Consider the following 24,418-nt stretch of genomic DNA (forward strand, 5'->3'; position numbering starts at 1 on the left):
GCATTTCTGTGTGCAAGATTTCAGGCTGTGGTCTTTGCGCGCAGGCCTTTTACTGAGGCTTACAGCTGCTTTTAAAATCTCAACTAGAAGACAGAAGAGAGACAGAGAAGAAATGAAATCCTACTGGGGACCAGCAGTGCTGCCAAGCCATATAATCAACACTGCCTTCTCAGAGAGAAGTGCATCTTTAAGCTCTGCATGTACATGGTACACTTGCTCACATGCAGACAAAACATATGAGTAAAATAAATATAAATAATTCTTCAGAAAAATAACCCATTAGCCCTAGATTCTAATTTAAGAAATGTTTCATCACAAGGCCTAAAGGGAATGACTCTGATGAGCACTAAGGTCCACTTGGGATGGCACATTTCAGACACAGGGAATGCCAAGGAGAGTAGGGCTTTTGTGCCAGCTATTAGTTCTCATCTCTCTGACTTAATGCTGTGTCTATTCGTTCTGTAAAAGAAAGGGAGTTTTCTGCCTCAGTACCATTTGCTTTTGCACATTCATTCCGGAAGTCTTATAGCAGCCTGCCCTTCCCAGATATTGTGAGAGAGGAAAGTGAATCATCCCTCATTGAAGGTGTTGAAAGTATAAATAAAGGGGAAAGCATAGGTACAAAACATGACATCCTGTATTCCCAGGGTTTATTTCAAAAAATAATGTCTTCTTTAATTCAGTGAATGGACGCTAAGCATTGTTTAAGGTAGCAGGGATTCCAAAGTGACGAAGAAAGCTTCTTGTTCTCATCATCTTTACATCAGTAGAAAGTTAAATAGAATGTTAACTTTAAGAATGACAACCACAGTTAGGAGAACAGTTAGGAACAGCCATTTGGGTACACTTCTCTGAGGAGAGACCACCGTCTCACTAAATGATGTGACAGTCGTAGCCAGTCATGTCCTAGAGAAAGAACAACTCAGAATGATGAAAATACTATGAAGGCCACAGGGTGAGAGTCTGGGGCTCTCATGAGAGATGTGATAGTTCAGCAGCAATGAATGGATAACAAAGCAGAAGTTGAGGGTTGGAGCTGGGAAATCTAGAGATGCATTTAGTCGGAAGCAGAGCATGTCAGAATCAAGTCTTTTTGAAACCTGAAAATCAGAGGCTACTTTTATGATGGGGGCCCCCACAAAGCCAGCGTTGGGCTGGATACTGGTTCTGTAAGAACAGACCACTTAGAATGTAGAGCAGTTTGTGACTTAATTTTGTCAAGTCCTATTTAAAAAAGAGAGAGAGAGCCTAAGGAAGATTTCTATAACAATAGTAGGATCTATTGCTACCTTTGACAAGGAGACACCCCCTGAAACTTCTTATTGAGTGGTAATTATTCATCTTCATGTCTAACTCTGTTGTGAGAATATGGGCTATAAAAGAACATTAAATTGGGCTTGAAGTATGCTGGCTGCAATCTAGAACTACATAAAAAATCCCAAGCTCCCCATTTAAAGTAAAGATTAAGTGCTTTTTAATTATTTTCTACCCACTATCTTGGTCTTGATGTATTGCTGTGTTCTATATTAATTAGTTAGTGCTGCACTTCCATAGGTATCTGATGCCTCCTTCCCACTTTTACCCTCTTGTACACAGGACCAATAACCTGTCAAGGGTAAAGAGTAGCTGGCACTAGGAAGAGGCTAAGAAGCAAGACTGTCCCACAATGGCAAGGAAGGTGACTTGAAATAGGGTCATACATTAATGGAATAATGGACCACACTCCAATTACACTCTACAATAACTTATTTATAAAACACAAATTCAAACATGCAAAAATTAAAACATTTTAAAAGCAGGATTATATCCTTCTGCTTATTGGTCCATGTATGTGACACTGTTGGGACACCATGACACCTTCTTTGTGTTTAGGCCAAAAGAAAAGAAACTGCATCCCAGTATAGACTTTTATCCTTAGGTACTAAAATGTAGCAGGCTACAGATAGATGAAGTGTTACCATCGTGGGGAACAGAGTAGAGGGTGTACATATTAAGTTCTCTACATTACAGTTTACCTTCCACACCTCTGTCTGGAGCCAACCAATAACAAAAGTATTCGAAAAAGTGTACCTGTACTCAACATGTATACTTTCTTCTTTTCAGTATTATCTAAGTAATACAACATAATCATTACTACACAACATGTATATTGTATTAGATAACTTGGGGTGATCTGAAATATATAGGTGAGTTTGCATAGATTAAATATAAGTTGTACATCATTTTTGATGGGCTTAATAATCTTCAGATGTTGCTATCCACAAATGGACCATGAAACAACTCTACCAATATGGAGGGTGACTGCATGTTTTCTGGTGAATTTACAGTTGTTTAAAAGTGTAAATTTAGCCGGGCGGTGGTGGCGCACGCCTTTAATCCCAGCACTCGGGAGGCAGAGGCAGGTGGATCTCTGTAGTTCGAGACCAGCCTGGTCTACAAGAGCTAGTTCCAGGACAGGCTCCAAAGCCACAGAGAAACCCTGTCTCAAAAAAACCAAAAAAAAAAGTGTAAATTTATATATGATTCATATATAAAGGTATGTATATGCATGTCATTGATACTTCTTGAAAGAAAGGAAAGAGGGAAGGAAGCAATGAGGGAGGAAGAGAATCCAAGAGCAAGAATCAGAAGATAAAATTAACAACTCTCAGATGTATTCAGTTGGACGAGGCAAGGTATCAAGTGACCTCAGCTGGAAGTACAGACCCTGTGCCGAGGTTGTCAAAGGATGAAAGCAAACTAGGTAAGCTCACTTTCCAAAAGTAAATGACTGGTCAGCTTCTTCCTGGAGATCCTTATTTTTCTCTGTCCAAATCCAGAAAGTAATCGTGTAGTTATTATCCTCTTGTAGAAGGAATACCCTGCCCATGATTTCTGATGTTACTATGAAAAAATAGCATTTTATGCGTGGCATATAATCCTTAATGCTGACAAAATTTGAAACTAGTCTTCACCAAGAATGGCAGGTACTTCAGTTAAAAAAATTAAAGTAATAAATATCTCAGGCCACAGACTGGGCAAAGTTCTCATAGCCCATATGTTGTAAATTTTTTATTTTTTTAACCTAATTTGTGGATATGTATTTACTTTATGATTTTGTATATGATGGTTAGAAAATGCTATTCTAAATTTGCATAATTTAGGTTGGAATAAAAGATGACTATGAGGTCCTGAAGATATTGGGGCAATCTAAGTTCACACATGTAAAGTAATTAGTACCACCCTTGGAAGAAAAATAGGTAGAAAACCAAATAATAATTCTTCTTATTGCTAATGTAACTGATGGTATTTTCACCAAATCACGTTTTCCCATCCTAAACATTGCCCGCAGATACCAGCCAGAGAAGTCCTAACTTTTTTTTTTTTTTAGTATTTTGCTAGTAGAATGAAAGTGTAACTCATCCAGTTAAAATATTTTGTAAGAAAATATCACTTGCTTCTGGGGTTCAACATGCTTTTCTTTGAAGGTAAGATTAGAACCAGTCAATTCTGCTTCTGTGCAAATACTGAACAGGATACATGCTAAATCTATACCACATCCCCAAGCCTTGGTCTAAACGCAGTGATTGGAACACCTTTGCCACATCTTTAAACATTCTGAAATCTCGCATCTTCAATAATCTGCCCTGAGTAGAACACCCTACAAAGCTAGGCTTCCATCTTAGAGGCGACCTACGTATTAAAATGAGGCAATGCTACTAGAAGAACCATTCCCCCAACTTCAGGGAGAGGTGAAATTAACAGAGGCAGAATGAAGCCTACCCATTTCTATAATGAGTGACAAACACTATTGCCAAGTAACACAGTTTAGGAAGCCGGGTACTTAAACCATAAGAAACCTTCATGCTGAGTCCCATGAATGTAATCTCCCCAGCTCATCAACTGCTAAGAAAGCATTTCCTCAGGACCTAGCACTGCCCCAGCTCCAACATGGGGCAAGCAGCACAAGCCTACTCTGACGAGATTATAGGCACAAGAATCTATAAGATGTAGAAAAATAAAACAGATTGTGTAACAAGAGATTAAGAAGGCCAGTGCTAGGTTGTCAAGATGCTGTGAGTCCCTAAGGAGCTTATGCAACCTTTACTCTCAGCTAAGAGATCAGCGCAATGACATCTCTGGCCCCCAGGGTTAATGTGAATATGACATTTACTGTGTGAGGCATTTATAAAAGAAATCTCATTTCATGGAGACAGTGGTTGAGTAAATTTTGGTTCACATCCTGATTTTTCCATCTATGAACAGCATTTCCTCAGTCAAATCATTTAACTCCACTTGCCTGTTCCTTTGTTTGTAGAACACAGTGAGTGAGGTGCTCATTATACACTGCTTTGTAATGTTGTCAGAATCATTAAGGAGCATTAGGACAAATATTTCAGGAAGATGAATCTGGGCCAATGAGTAATTTTCACTGGAGAAAAAGTTAAATACCATGCAGAAACCATTTATATTATTTTAATCACCGGACTAGTAAAATTGCCTAATTGATAGTATCTGAGTCTTTTAGGTGACTTCTGGAGATTAGACAAAAGAAAGTGATAGAAATTCCTATCCAGAACTTTGGTCATGACAAAGCAACCACTGTACAGATAAGTACTCTGATCCTTTTTCTAACCTCCCTACAGGGGCTTCACTGAAACTCACAGACAGGGTCTCTCTTCTGAGATATCTATGAAAGGATTCTCTGCCATTAACTAAAGATACTGACTCAGCAGACCACTATAAATTTCAGATGCACTAAGGTTTCACATAGGAAGTTAGCGTGAATTAATTTTTCTTGCCTTGTTTATATTTATGTGCCTATCTTTTGATAAGGGGGTACCCTAATCTTATGGGCTCTCTTACTTGTGAACAATAAACAATACTTCCAATTTGCTAATCTCATTTGATGCCTCAGAAGGGAAAAAAGAGAATATTTAATTATATGTTGGTTGTGAAGGGAGTACATAGGCACAACCATAGAGTTATGATGGAGAATGTTCTAGAAAAATGATTAAATAATAAAAATTCACGGATAATAGAGTTTAAATATTTTTTCACAAAAAGGTGTGTGTGTGTGTGTGTGTGTGTGTGTGTGTGTGTGTGTGTGTGTGTATGTATGTCTTAGGTCATGGGGTTTTGTTGTGAAGAGACACCATGACCACAACAACTCTTAAAAAGAAAAACATTTAATTGGGCTATCTTACAGAGGTTTAGTCCATTATCTTCATGGTGGTATGCAGGCAAACATAATACAAGAAAAGGAGCTGAGAAGTCTACCTCTTGATTACAGGCAGTATGTATTCCATATTTGGTGTAGCTTGAGCATTTCAAACATCAAAACCCACCCATACAGTAACACACTTCCTCCAATAAGGCCATATCTACTTTAACGAAAATATTCGACTCCAAACGTCCTAATAGTGACATTCCCTATGGCCAAGAATTAAAACACAAGAGTCTATGGGGGCCATACCTATTTAAACCTCCAAATTGTGTGTATGTGTGTGTGTGTGTATGTGTGTGTGTGTGTGAGAGAGAGAGAGACAGAGAGACAGAGACAGAGAGAGACAGAGAAAGAGAGAGAGGGACAGGGAAAGACAGAGACAAAGAAACACAGAGAGAGAATAGTCACTTTACAATAAATATATATTTTCATAGTAATACCTTATATGTGGCAAATGCCCATTAAAGTTAATTGATAAAACTTTGATTTTAAAAAAATGATCGAAGGAATTTAGTAGTGATTTCTCCAAAGATGTACAAATTGCCCACAAGCACGGGGAGAAGAATAAAAAACACATCAGTACATAATTTCATACCAAGTCACAGCATGAAACAGGATCATGTAAAAATGACTGGCAAATAGTTCACACTCAGAAAGTTATTGTTAGTGTCATCAGCATCATTTCTCCTACTTAAAATTCACCATGGGGGAAAAAAAGTACATAGCAGAATTCCAGTGCACAATAAGAGCTCCACATCATTTTTTTCTTCAAAGAAGATCTGCATACCGCCTACATAATTCAACACTGAGTAGCATGACACAGGCATGCTTTGTGAGAAGACAGAGATTGATGGAAGTTACAAAGGCAAGATTTCAAGAAGAAAAGAAATTTAAGCAGGGACCTTGAAGGATGGTTGGGACTGGAATGGAAGACGGGAAATGGGAAAGTGATGGAGAACTTGAGCAGAGGCATAGAGAAGAATGGCATGATCCTGTGACACTCCCCTACTCTTCGATTCGTGACAGTCATAAAAAGGATGGTTGGAAAACCAGGGGAAAGCCTCAAGGGTATATTTCTGATGGTCTCATACTATATCAATCTGAGTTAATGCAGTAGATAGACTGAATATAGTGGAGTTTGGTGGGTAGCTTAGAGGTTGGGCAGCATACATAAGTCTCTGGAACTGATCCCAAGCACAGAAGACAGAGAGAAAGGAAAGAAAGAAGGAAGAAAGGAAGGAAAGAGGGAGGGAGGGAGGGAGGGAGAGAGGGAGGGAGGGAAGATGGAAAGACCAATTTCTTCATTGTAGAATGTCAGTATTTCTTTTTGAGTCCTTCAGACAACTGAATGAAGCCCATTCAATTTATGAAGCCTTAACTGTTTAACTCAAATTCTCTTCATTCAAATATTAATCATGGCTGAAAGATCACCTTCCTTAGAACACATAGAACTGTTTGACCAAACAATTATTACAAACTTAACAAAACATGAAATTTAATCCATAAAAGAAATATAATACAAAGAACTATTGCCTAAGAACCTAAAAGAGGAACTGTAATTATAGATGTAAATCAGGATCCGTAAAAGCTATCTTAAGACAGAAGAAAGAAGCTCAAAAAGAACATATTTGGAGGGGGATGTTCAGAAATCATTGAAAAAGTTTGCTAGGGCTCACTGGATGTTGGAGTGCCCAGTCAGAACCAATCAACAGTCTCTGGGGAAACAAAAACACAAAAACAAAGCAAAATAACAGTGCTCAGGTGAACCAAGTTTGCGAAACAGGTATGCAGCAGGTCAGAGTTCTGCAGGGTATCTGGTTACTGATGTTGCTGTGAAGTCCAGAGAACGTGAGGCCTGCACCATGACAGCCATCAGAACTCCTAGTGCTTAAGTAAGCCATGACTTGTACTTGGGAACAGGAGGAAGTCCAGTGTGACATAAGAGAGATGGTGGTATTCTATTTGATTGGGCAGTTGGTGAAGCCATCTTCTTTAGGGGTCCAGTGTTTTGAGTAACTCTTAGGGAAGAAAAAAATTAGATTTTCAAATGTCTACTTTCGCAGATCATAGAAGAGCATACAGAACAGAAATCTGGACTAGCACCCCATCTGAATTGTCTGAATCCTGACCATGTCATTTTTATCCAAGGAAAGCCCTGGAGTAGTTTCACTTACAATTAGAGAAAATCTCAAGGGCTACAGAGTAAGAAACAACATTTTTAGGCTCTTCTGAACATCCACGAGACTCAGAAGGTTTGTCACATTAAAGTACCAGAAGGCCGACAAGAGACGCTCAGTCCTTACTCATAACTGATTGGCTTCTGTGTCTAGATCCCTGGGGTGGAGTGGTAGAGCCTATTTTGGTGATGGATATTAGCCCACGCTTTCAAAGGCAGAAGAGTCAACATTAGCTGCTGGATGATCTGAGACACTGGTACTAAATGTCAAGAGCTTGAGCATATCGGCTATTTGATGGACTAGAGAGTACACTCTTGGGCGTGCCTCCCAGGGCTGTTCCAAGGGCCCATCGAGGGCCCTATCTGTCCTTCCTTAAGCAGATGACTGGTGATTTCCTTGAGCATCTTAAGTTTAAGTCTAGGTAACGGCCACTTAGTGGAGGTGAGCCTGAGGGCAGTGGCCTCTTCTTTTAGGGGTAAATCCAGGTGTCGGATGCTGTAAATCAAGGTAAATCAAGGTGCTGGATGACACCTTGCTCAGTTTTATCATCATAAAAGGCTGGGGTGGTCAGTGGTAATAACGGCATCTATTTGTCCTAACAAATCTTGTCCCTGGAGGTTTGCAGACAACCCCGGGAGAATCAGAGGTCTGAACTTTCTTTCCTTTGTCTCCAGCTGACTCCACCCAAGTGTATATTGATTTCCTCCTGGCAAGGATGGAGCCCCCTCATTTGTTTCATTCCCCTCTATATTTTATCCTTTCCAGGGTGGTTGGGGGCATAAAAACATGGCCACTCCTCGTCACAGACACTATCTACTTTCCTTCTTGTCTTTGCCTCTGCCTGATGTATTCTTTCTCCCTGGGACCACTCTTCAGTAAATTGCACCCATTTTTGATCTTCCCCCTCATCTGTCTCCTTTTCTACCGTTCTTTTGGTTAATTGGTTACTTTTGGATTCTTCAGACCTCACCCGACCTTTGACCTTTCCCTGTTCCTCATCTATCAACTCCCCCGCTCCCACCTTCCTAGCCAGTTGGTTATTTTTGGATTCTTTAGACCTCTTCCGGTCTCTGACCTTTTCCTTATCCGCCATTGGGGGAGGCAGAGCAGCGGGGTGAAAAAATGCCTTAAGAACCATAATAGTTTGGTGGAATCCCAATGGTGGGGGTATTTAAAAGTGTTTTTCCTTTTATCTGACCAGAGTCTCCACCTGGTTCCACATGTCCCATGAGAAAAGATTCCCGATGGGTACCCAGGGGGCCAGGGTAATCCTCCCATGCCTGGATCGCATTGTGGTCTGACAAAAATTCCAAGCCTCGGGAGACTAGCATGTATCTCAGCGCCTTAAGCACGGGGTCGTTACCCATCATAGGCTCCCACTTACCTTGACCCCATGTTTCAACGCCAGTTGCTAGGCTTCCCTAACCTCCTTATTCCTGAGGGAAATGTGAGTGCACTATCTGCCCAATACACAGGCCCATGATGTAGGACAATCAGATACAATAAGGAGTCAGCTCAAAGCAAGAACTCAGTTTATTACTGTGAGGTCAGCTTATATAGGTTAAGTGACATCCTGTGATGTGGGGGTACCTCCAGCCAATGAGAGACAGCCAAGCCCTCCCTCTGGATGGAGGGGTATCTACCTAGATTTTGCTGTCTCATTCTCACTCAGTGCCTTCAACCTTGAGCCAGGCTTTTCTCTGTCCTACAGGCCTCGAGGTACAGGCCCTGAGATAATTTTGGCTGAACACTAAGGCATTTCTTTCACAACAAGGGTGCCATGCTTAACCAATGACCACAAATAATGGAAACACTAGACCTGGGAAAATCCAACAATCAGAGATAAGGACCAGAAAAGAGAGCAAAAGAACTGGTGTAAGAGAGGACCTAGCTCAGTGGCAGAGAACTTGCCTAGCATTTGCAAGGCCCTGAATTCAATCTCCTTAATTGTGAGAAAGAAAAATAGTAAGATGCCTGATCAGAAAGCTTGACTCCAGCATCCAGGGAGAACATGAGTGTCCAATATAACATGTCGCAGATGAGGCGAGAACCACAGAATGGTGGAAGAATAAAAGGGGAAAGAAACTCATTGTAGTGTGAATTCTAATTGGTCTTCATAATAAATATCCAGAATCAGATATCAGGGTAAATGCTGAAAGATCAGAGAAGTGAAGGAGACAGTCACTAGAGAGACATTTTTAATTTACCTCTAATGAATCCTCAGACCAAAGTCCGAGTATTTAAGGTCTTGTCTCCATGAATCTTCAGACTGAATGCCTTGAGCTCCTGTCTCCCACCTTAAATTCCTCTCTCCTCCCAGCCATGTCCTCTCCGGGCTCCACCTCCCTAGTGTTGGTATTAAAGGCATGTGACTACCAAGTACTGGGATTAAAGGTGGGAGCCACCACCACCTGGCATTGTTTCTCTTTTAGAATAGATCCATCACCTGTAGCCCAGGGTGTTCTTGAACTCATAGAGATCTGTCTACCTCTGCCTCCCGAGTGCTGGGATTAAAGGTGTGTGCTACCACCTATGGCTAACTAGTAGCTTAACTCTGCACTCTGATCTTCAGGCAAGATTTACTTGCTAGAGTGCAAACAAAATATCAATGATGAGATTGTTAGTCTAGACATGGGAAAGGCAGGCTTGACAAAGATCCAGTAGTTACCTCTCTGGGCAATTCAGCAATAAGAAAGCCTGGTTCTCTGTCACGGAGTTGGCCTTTATCAGGGGATGGCAGGAACGTCTTAGCCCAAACATTGATATGCCATTTATAAATAGTCAGGCATTGTCTTAAACACTTTACATCTGGTTAATTATTAAAATAATTCTATTTTAGCCTGGAGGTGGTGGCACACATCTTTAATCCCAGCACTCGGGAGGCAAAGGCAGGCAGATCTCTGTGAGTTCAAGACCAGCCTGGTCTATGTGAGCTAGTGCCAGGCCAGGCTCCAAAGCTACAGTTAAACCCTGTCTCAAAAAACAAAAAAAGTAATAGCAATAATAATAATAATAATAATAGTTTAATTTTGCAGAAAAGAAATTGGGCACAGGGTGATTATGAAGTCAATAGCAAATCACTAATTGACCCACTGAGTAGTGTAAGTAATATTCATACTCCACTTCTCTAGCTGTAGAGTCCATCTACAAGAAAAATAAATAAATACCATGATTTTTACCTATGATTTTACTTTCTGAGGTTTCAGTGTTTCCATTGCCTATGGTCAAATGTGTTTCAAAAACCATAAAGGAAAAAGTCCAGAAACAAATAATCCATCTCATATTGCCAGCCCTTCTGAGCAATGCAATGTATCTCATCATCCCACTGCATCCCTCTCTGGACATAAAACATGACATTTGTAAAGTACTATGCTCTATAGACTACCCTGCTAGTAGTCACCTAGTAGCCATTTCAATTTTCAGATCCCCTGTCATGGTGACATGGTTTTTGTGCCTATTACTTTAGTTAATTATGTTCATAATGTGTAGGTGTATTGATGCAAATGCCTGGCACAAAACCCAGAAGGATCAACTAAGCCTTGTATTATATGGCAACATTGCAAGGCATGAAGAAAAATATTTATAACCAGCATCAAGCACTCTCTGTTTCATACGTCCACTGGTGTCTTTGGAAGGTATCCTCGGAGAATATGTGAGCCCTATCGTGCATTTAGACAGGGCACTTTAAAACAAGCATTTCATCGAAGAGCATATGGTACAGAATGCCTTTGTTTTGCCCAAAACTTCCAGGCTGTTAATTCAGTTTCACTATTTCACAGCTTCTTAATTTTTAACAGTGTGAGTGTGGAGACAGGATCTTGCTATACGCCTTGGGTTTTCCTTCTACTCCCTGTGTAGTTTAGACTGGCCTCAATCTCATGATAATCTTGTCTTCATTCTGCAAGTACTGCGATTCAAGTTGTATGCTACCATTCCCAGTCTTCAGTCTCCTTTTGCAACGATAAGTATTGCATAGTAGTGGGTATAGTTCTAGGAGTAATTTGGGAGCCAAGGAAAATGTAACAACAGAGCCATTCAATTGAGAACATAAATTTCTCTCCAAAGCTGTAGAGTTGGGTAGTCCAAACTCAAATACTGTTGGCAATCCTCCCCTTGGCTAACTTTCAAGAAGAAACCTGTTTGTCTGGGCATAACATCAGGATTTGCTCAATGACAACAAGCTCTTTTAGCTGCGAGAACTCCCATGACGACAAACTCCTTTAGCTGCAAGGGCTCCCATGACGACAAACTCCTTTAGCTGCAAGGGCTCGCAGGGCCTCCTGGAGCCTGGAATCTGGCTGCTGCCAGGAAACAACATGGTGCAGTCAGCCTGTATTTATCACACTGCAAACCTGATTCCCCACTTCAGGCAAACTGAAAAAAGAAAGCACAAAATTCTCAGTTGGCAGCCCGTTACCTCTGTTGATGTCACATCTGCAGCCAGGGATTTTTATAAAAACAGGGAAAGAGCCATAGCTCTCTGGAAAGATGAAATACCTTACGAGTGTACTTGTGCTTTAAAACGTGAGTGGTCGCAGTGAACTTGCCTGTATCTCATTGTTTTTTAACCAAAGTAAAAGGGAAGGTCAAAAATCACAAAGCATTAACTGAGAAACTATTAGTACATGTAAGCAAGGGTGTGATTTTCATGTTCATTTGACTTTCTATTTTCTGTCATTTGCATCCTGCCCTGCCTGCCTGGAGGAGAAAAATGAAACACAAACAAACAAATAAATAAATGCATGCACAAGTAATCTCAAATAATCTAGCGAGGGGCTTGTAGTCCCTCAAGAATCATGGCTTCTATTTCTACAATACAAAGATAGCAAAAGGCACAGCAATCAAAGCCCTCCTTTTCCCTCCTTCCTTCTCACCCATGTCCTTCACTTCTCCCCTGATCCTAGAGCATGGTCAGTCATAAGCGTCGTCTCATGATTATCAAAGAATGGTGGTTTTAGTTGCAGGTAGGGTGAAGTTGTTTGAAATAGCCACCTAGAGATAAAGGGTGCCCAGAACAAAGTTCTAATGGACATTCTACAATTTTATTCCAACCCTCCAGTTTCATAGCTTCTCAGATCTGCAATGTATTCACCTTTCCTGGGTTGCTCCCCTTTAAGACAGTCTTTCTTTCTGTCTAGATTTGTCTTGGCTCTGTTTTTCTTCACCCAGAGTGATCTCTTTCTCATGCTTTTCCTTGCCTCCTGAAAAAGTGGATTTTCAGGGTTGTACACCCAGATAAAATGAAACATACACCCAGTGTCCCCATTTTATTTTTTTTTTCCTTTTCAAAAACTAGGAGATGTGTCAACAACAAATTTCTGTCATGTTAAAACCAAAATTTTGACCAAAACAGAAATTCAGAGGCATCTGCCGGTAGTTTTATTTTAGCAGAAAGCCTCAAAAACACAAATGCCCTTGTCTTGTCTTTATTCTTCTTCAAAAAGATAATCTATTTCAGAAGCACATTCACTCTGGGTTGGGTTTTTGTCATCGTTATCGCTTGATGTTTCCCATGTCTGAACACTCTGACCTTTGGAATTCATTCTGTAAAAAAATATAATTTCCATGATAGACAACCCCAAACATTACCCAAGGTCTTCTGGCACTAACAGCCTGAGTTCTTTTATTCGCAGTCTATAGCTTCTGGACATCACTAAACAATTCCTAGTTAAATCCCCTCAGCATCCATGTTATTTTAATCAGTCCTTCACACCGACAGCAGCTGAACCTGTGAACTGGCTCAGGAATAGAAAGCAGTGCCAGAGGATTTCTGTGCCTCGGACAAAAGAATATAAAGTTGTGGGGAATGCAGCCTTGAAGACATTTTCATTGTTCCATCACAGCTAAGAAAGACTTTTGGCAACATGTTAGGGAAGGGATCGGATAGAGGCAATTTAATATTTTACCGAGGTAAAAGACTGAATTTGGCTCAAGGAAGTAGTTTTTGTTGTTGTTGTTTTTGTTGTTGTTTTTAAGGCATGACACTAAAATTGAGGCCAAGTTTAATTGTCTTTTATTGCTAGAAAACATGTGCTTGATGAGCCTGGCACCACAGTGCAGGCAGTATTAGGGTTAGAGCAAATGGAATCTCTTCTTCAACATCTGGATCTCACCAAGAGGGATTTAAAGGTTCTTGTACCAGTGAAACGGAGATAAAAGAATAAGCTGAGAAAGCACAGCTGCAAGAGATTCCACACCTGCTGCAATGCCCCATGACCAAAGTTGCGCTGCAGTTGCTACCAGGGACACAGCAGGTTCATCAGCGGGGGATGAGAGGCAGCAGCTGAGATTAGTAAAAATGTCATCTTGGCCATGGTGCAGAGCCTGTAAGAGAAAGTATTCCTGGTTTTGAAACCCAGTCCATTAAGTTGTTGTTCATTTTTTCTCATACACACATAACCTGAGCAAATAGAAAATAACCGCTTAAATAACTAAGGGCCCTATTCCAAGCTGTGGAAGGACCCTGAATTCCCTGAGTGACCACATCTTACTTACACTTAAGGACAGCACCACCTAGTCTGTTTAGTAGGCCCTCTCCAGACAGACTCGGTGCGTATTACTTTCAGTGGACACATCAGTTGGTTACCAATAGAATAAGTCCATTAGATTCCATTTCTATTTCTGCTTCACCTTTAAGATGCTCCCGAAAATACAACTAAGTAACAAAAATTTTCAGTAACCCAAGCATTCACCATTGATTCCAAAAAACCAAGAGTCCTTGTATCCCAGTGGTCCAAGAAGCCAGACATAGATGCAGTATGGAAAGATGATGATGGAAGATAGGGATCATGTTCTGTTTCTATGTCATCTGTGTAATACTGGAGCTTGCCATTGGATCTAATAGTCTTCCTCTAAAACAGTGAGTATTAAGATATAGTTCACGAAAACTCCATAAAAGTATGAGATACTACTTGTAGTTGGAGAATATCCTTGCATCCATTCACCTATGTGCCAAAGACATGTGCACAAATATTCAGAGGTGTTACTCAAAATAGCCCCAGGGAAAAAAATCTGGCAGCTTATACAAAGGGAAACAGACTGTCACATCTCCTACAATAGATTATCACTGTCTTAAAAAAGAATGAAGTGCCAATTCCTGCAACTTAAAAGTTTAAAAAAATCACACTAAGAAAAAAAAAAAGCTCACAAGTTATATGGTTCCACTTATATTAAACATCCAAGAATGCCAAATGCATAAGAACACAAAACATGTCTATTCATCTGTGATTTGGGAAGGGCTAGCAATTTCCAAACTAAATTACAATGGTATTGTCTTACTCCATAAACTTCCTAAACATCAGTGATACGGAGCTGCACAGTGAGTGATTTCATGATAAGTAAAGTTATATCTCAATGCAGAAGTGGTAAAAACAGATACATTAATGAAGAGGGAATTTTAAGAAATAGCTAAAAAATCGATGAAAATAAAGACTATTTACCCATAAAATTATTTTAGTTTTACATGAATATCATTGTGCATGAAAGTGTTGTCCTTTACAGAAAACTATCCTGTGGTCCTTTTGTGCCACTGTCTCTGGCCTGTTACATGGAGATGACAGACCTAGCCATCTCATGAGATTTTGTCAGGCTGGTCAGTTGATGGAAATGGTTTAGAAGGGGACCTGACATACAGTTAGCATGGTGTAGGTGCCAACTCTAGATGTCATGTCATTATAATGTATAATGTGTGATACAGGTTTCTTTTGATGTCCTTTTTGGTGATGGGAAAGCTGACATTAATAATACTTTTCCAAATGGGCATAAATAAAGCTCGTCTTCATAACAGTTATTCAAAGTGTATTTAAGAATTACAGATAATTTGGTATATTGTGTTACATGCTAAGGAAAATATAATCTACAAAGTGTGTTTTACTTGACTTTCATTTTAAGGAAAAAATAATCAATTCAAAATATTCATTTTCTTCTTTTCCTTTTTCATTTTCTCCACTAGCTGAACATTATTTTTATCAATTGCAGGATGAAGAGAAGTGGCCACCTCTAGACATAATAAAATTAGAAGGAGCAGAAATTGACATTGACAGCAGCTTGGGAAAACCATTTGTGTTTAACTGTGTACCCCAGTCTGGAAATAGAGTATTTTGCTTCTGTGCTACTTCAAACCAAGAGATGAAAAGGTAATACATTAATCTCCTGCCTCTCTGGTTTTACTTTCAGTCAAGGGAATGTTTCATAAGTAGTAATATTCTTGAAAGCAGAAATAAACAGAGAACAAAATAGGGTAGCATATGTTTTACTAAGTACAAGAAGTGTGGGATGTCATAATTTCATTTTTTTCAAGCAGAATTTCCAAAGACCATGAGCATTCCCTGTTAACATCGCTGCTGTAATTCTCCTTACTTTCTTTCAAAGACAGAAGCTCAAGAATACTGCCACTCCCTGTTTATGCCTCTCATTCCTAACAAGTTGCCATACTTAGATATTGTAAGATGGACAGTTATTGGTATAAAAATAAAGAAGCATGATATGGAACAATGCCCTCTAGTGAGATGAGGTAGATGCATAAAGACCGTGTTGAAATTGTATGAGCATATATTCCTCAAATAGGGAGAATGTTTTGGCATCCTAAAAAGGTTGCAAAAGTTCTGACTATTAGATACACACTCCATTACCCCAAGGGAAAACCATAATAAAGGAACTGGCAAGCTAAAGTGAGGGTTAGGACAGGCTACGAAACAGAAGTCAATGGAAAAAGGTAGCATGTCAGTGTGTCTAGTCTTAACGAATACCTCCTTTCACCCTTAAATGGAGTAATAGATAAGAAACATCTTGATCGAAAGGTATTGTGTCCTTATGTAAGGAATATTGTATATTTAAATAAATATAAGGTAAAGGTCAACCAGGATAATATGATAGCAACTTGACTCTATTTCAATGAATACGCAGTATTTATTTATACCAAAATTCTAAAGTTTCTATGGATTATTTGTATATTTGTGCCATCTTTGGCACCAAAAGTAAATAAATGGAAAAGATGATAGAGTTTGCTGTGAGATTGTGTCTCCTAGCAGCATCAGAAGCTACACCCATATTGACACTAATTGACATGCCACCAATAGATGACATGCCAATGTTGACAGAGAAGGAACAAAGAGGCTTCAGGCCTACACACACAAAAAAAAAACCAAACAATAGGTAGCTAAAGAATGCATATGAACATACAGTGCATGTAATAAAAATTAGTGGGAAAAAAGAGGTCATGATTTGAAAGATAACAGGGAGTGGCATATAGGAGAATGTAGAGCGAGGAAAGGGAAGGGAGAAATGCTTAAATTATAATCTCAAAAATGAAAAAAAGTAAATAAACAAAACAAAATGCCAGGTTGGAACTAAAATAGTAGAGCATTTGTTCTTTTGAATACAAACAAAAGCCGGGAAGTATCCTAAAAGAAGATATACTGCATACCAATTGAGAATGGGGGTGGCAGCTTGTGAGCATGGCAGTGAAGAAGATATGTATGGAAGAGGTGCACACACAGAAGAAGAAATGGAGCAGAGGGGAACCGGGGAGACACAGTGGACAACACAGTGCTTTGATTGGAAGTTGGGGCCTTTGAAAGGTTGGCAGGCTGGGGAGGACTCCATATGCCACCTCCAGGCTAAGGGGCAAGACTGGAAGAGCTCAGGCCTCCAGAAGGAACACCACTAAGGCATAAAAATGAAGCCACTCTGTCTAGAGAACACTTAAGAAAGGAGTCAAGGCAATAGCCACTCACCAGTATTTCCATATTTAGTAGGTCGTACCTTATGGTTAGTATGGCAATTCCTAACAGCCGTGCTGTTGTTAATAAATTCCAAACCTCAGAAACAGTGAGTGAATTTTCTCTTAGGCACTGATCACATGATAGTAATGGGGGATCACATGAATACTACTTTAAAGATGCCTAATAGCATAAGGTTTTGCAGCAAATTAACCTCCAATTTGCAAGAATGTGTTGCCTTCACCCAGGAATGATGTAAAGAAATCCATCTGAGGTTCACGACTGTAGGCAGAGACTGTTAGTTTATTTTCTGGCTGCCCAGACTGGAAATAATCACTCAGAAACTATATTAATTACAATACCGCTTGGCCAATAGCTTGGGCATACTTCTAGCTAGCTCTTACATCTTAAATTAACCTATTTCTATTAATCTGCGTATTGCCACGTGGTTGTGTCCTACCGGTAAGTTTCTGTACAGCATCCAGTATCTGTCTCCTGTGGTGTCTACATGGCTTCTTTCTGACTCTGCCTTCTCTCTCTCTCTCTCTCTATATATATATATATATATATATATATATATATATATATATATATATATATATATATATATCTTTTCCAGCCTGGCTTTACTCTGTTAAGCCATTGGCCGAAAGCAGCTTCTTTATTAAACAATGGCAATAACACATATTCAGAGCACACAGAGGGGAATCTCACATCACAGGACCACTCTGCCTGAAGGAAAGGTTGAGTAAGAGCAAGCTCCTGTATGGGGCACTACACACTCCCTCAGGGATGCCCCTCTCATTTTGCTATCTTTCAGGTGGCTTGAGGCAATGAACAAAGCGGCCCATCCCATACGCCAGGTAAGTGTTCCTCCTCCGTCCTGGTCTCTGCTTCCAGTTTGTGATTCTTTGCAGAAGGGATAGACACTGTGCTGCCCAGTCTGGGACATCTTAGGTCTGTTCTAAATGCTGGGGAAAGGACTTGGAGTCAACAGGAGTTCTGCTCAGATCTGGGAGGGGAACTTGGAGTCCTGCTGTTCTTTTCATTTTCTGAAGTTTGTGTGACATCCTTCCCTGGAAGACCTGGGATAGAGTCACAAAGGGGAGTGCAATTTCTGACCCACAGAGTCCTGCAGTAGTCCACCATGGCAACAAACAAACACTGCTGTTTCTTCACACTCTCAGGCTCTCCAGGATGTCCAGGGCTGCAGCTGCCATCTGAGCAGCTTGTGGGAGCCTGTGCACTGCGGTCAGATCCTCACATTCATCTCTGTTCTCTAGACATGTTAGTCACTTTACCCTGTTTTTTCACTTCCATGACCTCCAGCTTTAGAGCCATATCACCCTGTTAGATTTGTTCCTACAAAATGTTAGGTGGCTGCATTGCAACATCAGGTAAGCCATCACCTCAGCGCCTACGGCATTGGTGCCCCCTCTTTCTGGGTTTGTGTCCTAATACATTATGAGGGCCCTTCCTAAAGCCTGGCTCTTTCCTTTTTACACTGTGGATACGATTTGCAATGAAGTTGTAGATTGTATTAAATGAGATCATTCACCCATAAGATGGCATGCACTTAGCACCTTCTCTATCCACTTTGAGTTTATGCATTGGCAGAAATTCAGGGTGGAGTCTGGATGTCCTTGCCTTGTAACTGTCCATTCAGAACAATCAGAAGCGTTGCCATGTAATGAACAGCAGGGCGTTCGTTTCATTTTACCTGGAACATGGCTCTCAGCACACTGGCCCATCTCTCCCAGGCACCACCCTAATAAGCCTGAACACTTTTAAGAGCTATCTATTCTGCTAATGCACTGAGAGTGTCTGCAGCAAGTGAAGAAAAAAAAATGAACAGCCAAACTCCCAGCAGGCTTCCTCTTCACAGCACAGAATAAAGCAAGCCCTGCCTGTATTCTGATATCTTTTCCCTGCCTTGCTAAAACTAAAGGGCAAAGCCAAAATGGAACAAAGAGAAATTGGCAAGCATGGGTCGGTTCTGATGAAGAGATAAAGCGCAGTGCTCCTGACTGTGGGTCAGAGTTCTCAGAAAGAGCCTGTTTCCCAGGCCCGGGGAATGAGGGCTGCCCTCCAGGTTAGAGGGTCTCTGTTTATCATCAGTCTTCCGCATCAATGACCATGAGAGCCCAAGGCTAGGGCTGGTTTGGAGCATTTAATTTGCACAAGTGGGGGTTCAGATAAAGAAAAGCATGAACCAGGAGCTGCTATTATTCATAGTGGACATACCAGGATCTAGCCTTGGAGGGCGATGTGATGTGAGGAACCCATATCAGGCCAGCACTTTACAAAGAACGCATCAGCAAATTGGCTCTCTAGTCCCAATCTCCTGTTCTTTGGCTGATACTTTTGTTTCCTTCAGGATACAATGGAATCAAAGAGAAGAGGGTGTTACCTATAGGCAAAGGATAATCTGACTGTGACCCAAGCAGTGAGATTATATTATCAATAGAAATGTTTAAGGCAGTGGCTCCCTAAAGACAAATAGATTTATCCCCACGTCACTGCTGTGTGGTGGGCCAAAGGCATCCAGTGCAGGATGACGACCTGCATATCGCTGTGCTCCACCTGCAGAGCCACGTCTGGGAAGATGTTACCCTGCACAACAGTAGCCTCCCACCTCTCGCTATCAAGCATCCTGAATGTCTGGGCCTTCTGCACCAGCTGGAGAGAAGCACAGGGGAGTGGCTCCAGCGCTATTGCATTCTGAAGGATGGCTGCTTGTATTTCTATGCTAGCATTCGCTCTACTCAGGCATCAGGTAAGGAGTCAGTGTCATTTGAAGTTATGATGACAATCCTGGGAAGAACACTTTAGCATTATTGAACTCTTGGCAGGCCCTGTGTGAGTGTTTCATGTACGACATTTTATGGATACTCCACAGAAGAGGGGCTGTAGCCTCAATGCCTCATGCTTGCTGTTTAGAAGTTAAACCCACAAACTCCTCATTCCTTGGGTCACTGATTCTTTTCCAAAGGAATGCTACTCATTTTCTTGGGTTAGAAACACCACCATCTTTTCCCCAAAGTATTCCAACCTAGATGTTGGCAGTCTGGTTTTGTTGTTGTTGTTGTTATTGTTGCTGTTGTTGGTTTTGGTTTTGGTTTTTGTTTGTTTGTTTGTTTTGTGGTCTGTTTGCTCAACTTCCCACAATTTACTTTCCTTACTTATAAAATGTTAAAATAACATTTGCTTATTATATAAGAATGATGTGAAGACTAAGCCATTGTTACTGAAATAACATTAGCTCTACATTTAGTGATCTGAATATAAAAAGCTACTCCTATACATTTTACATCATTTATCATAGAATTACTTTACATTTCTATGAAGTTTTATATGTAGTTGAATTTTTGTTTAGGCTACCAGATCACAAATAATGATATGGAGCTCAGCCTATGGCTTAGGCTTGTTCCTAGCTAGCTCTTATAATTTAAATTAACCCGTTTGTATTAATCTACATTTAATCATGTAGCATTATCTCTTGTCCATCTTGTACCTCCCATTTCCTCTCTGAATCTCCTGGCATCTCTTTCATGCCTAAGTTCCTCCTCCTCACTTTTCTCTCCTTGGAAATCCCACCTGTTCCTCCTGCCTAGCTATTGGCCATTCAGCTTTTTACTAAAACAATCACATCAATACACTTTCCTCCTTTTTGTCTAAATAAAAAGAAAAGGTTTTAACTCTAACAGAGTATAATTATATACAATAGTAATTTTCAGGTAAGAATTACATTTACAATGTCCTGTCCATTTGGATTTGGAAAATTCAGAGAAAATACTCTATTTTCTATCCTATCTTGATAAATTCATAGTTTTATACCTAAACCATTTTATATCATAACTTTTACTAGCATCCTAAAACTATTTTTTTGTAGACCTCAAAACATTATCTTATATAAATTAAGCTTTTAGGTTTCTCAATATAATAAACTTTGTATCTCTTATATAAGTACTTTTTCTGAATTCAGTAACAGGACTACTATATACTATCTAGTCTTCAATCCCCATTAGAGACCCAAGAAGGATATAATATTACCTGAGTAAACAGAAAGTAAATAGAAAGCAACTTCCAAAATTGTAGAAATGATAGAGCATCTGACTACCTGGACAGTCACCCAATATTGGTACATCCACCTTTGACCTAAAGGTCTAGATTATCTGACATTTTTCTGTGAAGCAGAATTTTGAAGGACCGTTGTACCTTGTCTTGGCAAGGTTTGGCAGTCACTTCCATTTCTGTCCTACTTGTCCAGTTTGGACAGAATACTGTCAGCAATTGAGGCAAGAGTATTTTCTTGCTAAAATAACTAGCTTTTCCACATTGGAAGCAAATTCCATGTGGAGGTTCTTCTATGCACATGATCTTTTTTTTTAAGTAAATTGGTGGTGCCAGTAGCAGACTTCTCTCACTGTCATGACTTGGAACCAATCCCTCTACATGATGATAAACATCCATATTCCATGGAACAACCAACACCATCCAAACCACCTCTTGGGAATGTGAGTGTTGTGTTGTATAGACTACTTCCTGTGTGGGGATGATGGCAACTTTAGGAGATCTTGAGAAAATTGGCATAATGGTCAAATCCTAGGAGAGTTTGTTGTTATTTAATGTTATTTAATGTTATGTAATGTTATACAATGTTATTTAAACATTGTAAATGCTATATTCTGTAGATCTCCAAAGTGTTTGAAGATGACCTATCTATCTAAACTATATCTCTGTTTAACTTTGGAAAGATATCTAACATGACTACAGGTTTGATTATTATAAATGACTAATGACTAACCTGTACTTCTTAATTATCATTAATAGCTTTCAAATAATATAACTTTACATTACATTTTTAAATAAAATGAGTAAGCACAATAACTTAAATAAAAATAGAAAGATATAGACATATATAAAAATACATACCAATGTAAAATATTTGAGACTAATGGTTGTTCAAAAGTAAACTTATCAATTCACCCTTTATCCCATCATTTTAAGCCTGCCTTTTCCCTTCAGGAAGTGATCCCTGAATCTAATCTTTGCTCAGCTTTTTCCCTAAACATGGCCAACAACTACTTGGAACCAATCCCTCTACATGATGATAAACATCCATATTCCATGGAACAACCAACACCATCCAAACCACCTCTTGGGAATGTGAGTGTTGTGTTGTATAGACTACTTCCTGTGTGGGGATGATGGCAACTTTAGGAGATCTTGAGAAAATTGGCATAATGGTCAAATCCTAGGAGAGTTTGTTGTATTATTTGCTGTCCAGTTTCTGTGTAGTGGGAAAGCTCAGGGCTTATTTGAAGTAGCTCATTCCTTTCTAGGAGACAAGATGTCACAACAGAATTTCCTCTCCTCTCGCTCTTAAAACCTTGCTGCCCTCTCCTCCATGATGTTCTCTGAGCCTTTGGTGTAGGGCTTACATCATAGATAGAACCACTATGGTTTGGCACCCCATGATTAATTATCTTCTATATGTTGACAAGTTGTGGTTTTGCTCTGCTGCAAAGAGAATCTTCTTTGGTAAACGCGGAGAGCTGTACTTATCTGTGGGTGTAAGTATAAGCTTTAGAATGCAATCCATAATTATACTTGCTTTCTAAAGTGACAGTAGTAGGTTCTTCTTTAAGATCTGTGGCCTCACTATCCCTGAGGAATTGGCTAGGTTTCTTTTACCAGACAAGATTTTCCTCTTGTGCAGGTCTTAAGTCCAGTTATACTGCTGTGACATGAGTGCCCCTATTGCACTTTTAGGGATATCTTGACATTCTTGGTCATTGTTGGGGTTCACAAATGTCACAACTGGATAGGGCTATTGATTTCTTCCTTCCACTCCAGATTTTACAGCATCTTCTTGCACTATAAAGACTAATCCTAGAGAAGGAGTCTTTCAGAGCAGATCCGGGTCAAATTCTGTTTCCAAAGCTCATGGTGTTTTCAGTAATATGGACTTACTTTCAATTTCTGGAAAGTAACAACGGGCAGCAGCAATAGCCAATATTGTTTGGAGAGTCTCTTGGAAGCATCAAACCAACAATTCAAAGGATATTTATCATACCTGGTACTGGGATTTTTGCTAGACACTCTATGGTTCTCAAGAGGAACATTATCACCTAAAGGGACTAAACTTCATTTGTCTTAGTTTGGGTTATACTTCTATATTTCTATCCATCTTTGTAGGAAATCAGAACAGGAACTCAAACAGGGCTGAAACCTGGAGGCAGGAGTTGATGCAGAGGCCACTGGTTTACTCATCATGGCTCGCTAAACTTGCTTTCATATAGAACCCAGGACCACCAGCCCAGGGATGGCACCATCCACAATGAACTGGGCTCTCCCATTGATTTCTAATTCAGAAAATGCCCTACAGACTTGCCTAGATTCTAAATTTGTAGGCTTATTTTCTTTTCTTTTAATAATTTTATTTATTTACCTTACATCCTGACCTCAGTTTCCCATCCTTTCTCTCCTCCAAGTACCTCCCACCCTCTGCTCCTACTACTCAATCCACTCCTCCTCTGTTTCTGTTTAGGAAAGGGCACATCTCCCATGAGTATCAATAAAATATGGCAAATCAAGTTGCAATAAGACTAAGCACTTCCCCATTAATTAAGGCTGGGCAAGGCAGCCCAGTATGAAGAATAGTGTCCCAAAAGCCAGTAACTAATGGAAAGAGATGCAGACCCACAGCCGAACATTAGGCAGAGTTCAGAAGAGGGAGAGAAGGGATTGTGGGAGTTCGAGGGGTCAAGGACATCACAAGAAAACTCCCAGAACCCACTAACTCACAGGGGCTAACAGAGACTAAACTGACAACCAGGAAGCATGCATGGGACTGACATAGGCACTCTCCATATATGTTTTAGTTGTGTAGTTTGGTCCTCTTATGGGAATTCTAGTAGTGGGAACAGGAGCTGTCTATGAAGGCATCTTCTTAATAGAGGTTCCCTCCTTTCAGATGACTTAAACTTGTTTCAAATTGACATAAAACCATCCAGTACATTCACTGACCAAATACACACACACACACACACACACACACACACACACACACACACTTTATAATTTGAGACAAATGCCTAATATGACTTCGTAAAACCTTTTCACACATTCTCAGTGATATTTATCCTTCCTCTTTCTCTTTCTGTATTGACCTCCCACCTACCCATCAATTAAATCTGCCCCATTCTCCCATTCTCCGGTAATTTTTAATAAAATCAATTATCATTGTTATGTTTCTGGTCAAAAGTCTATTTGAGTGATCATTCAATAATTAGCAGTAGTGAGCATCTGCA

General features: G+C 40.0%; 1 protein-coding gene across 4 annotated transcripts in view; it reads left to right on the forward strand.

Moving 5' to 3' along the window:
* The window catches only part of LOC119820369, a 131,907-nt gene that overhangs the window by 99,584 nt on the left and 7,905 nt on the right, over positions 1 to 24,418 (forward strand). For all 4 annotated transcript variants that reach the window (XM_038338602.1, XM_038338604.1, XM_038338605.1 and 1 more), the window contains 3 exons: positions 15,361 to 15,518; positions 17,923 to 17,965; positions 19,692 to 19,878. In XM_038338602.1, the coding sequence (XP_038194530.1) occupies positions 15,361 to 15,518; positions 17,923 to 17,965; positions 19,692 to 19,878 (388 nt within the window). The remainder of the gene's footprint in view (positions 1 to 15,360; positions 15,519 to 17,922; positions 17,966 to 19,691; positions 19,879 to 24,418) is intronic.

This window comes from Arvicola amphibius, chromosome 8 (genome assembly GCF_903992535.2).
Source record: "Arvicola amphibius chromosome 8, mArvAmp1.2, whole genome shotgun sequence".
NCBI lineage: Eukaryota > Metazoa > Chordata > Mammalia > Rodentia > Cricetidae > Arvicola > Arvicola amphibius.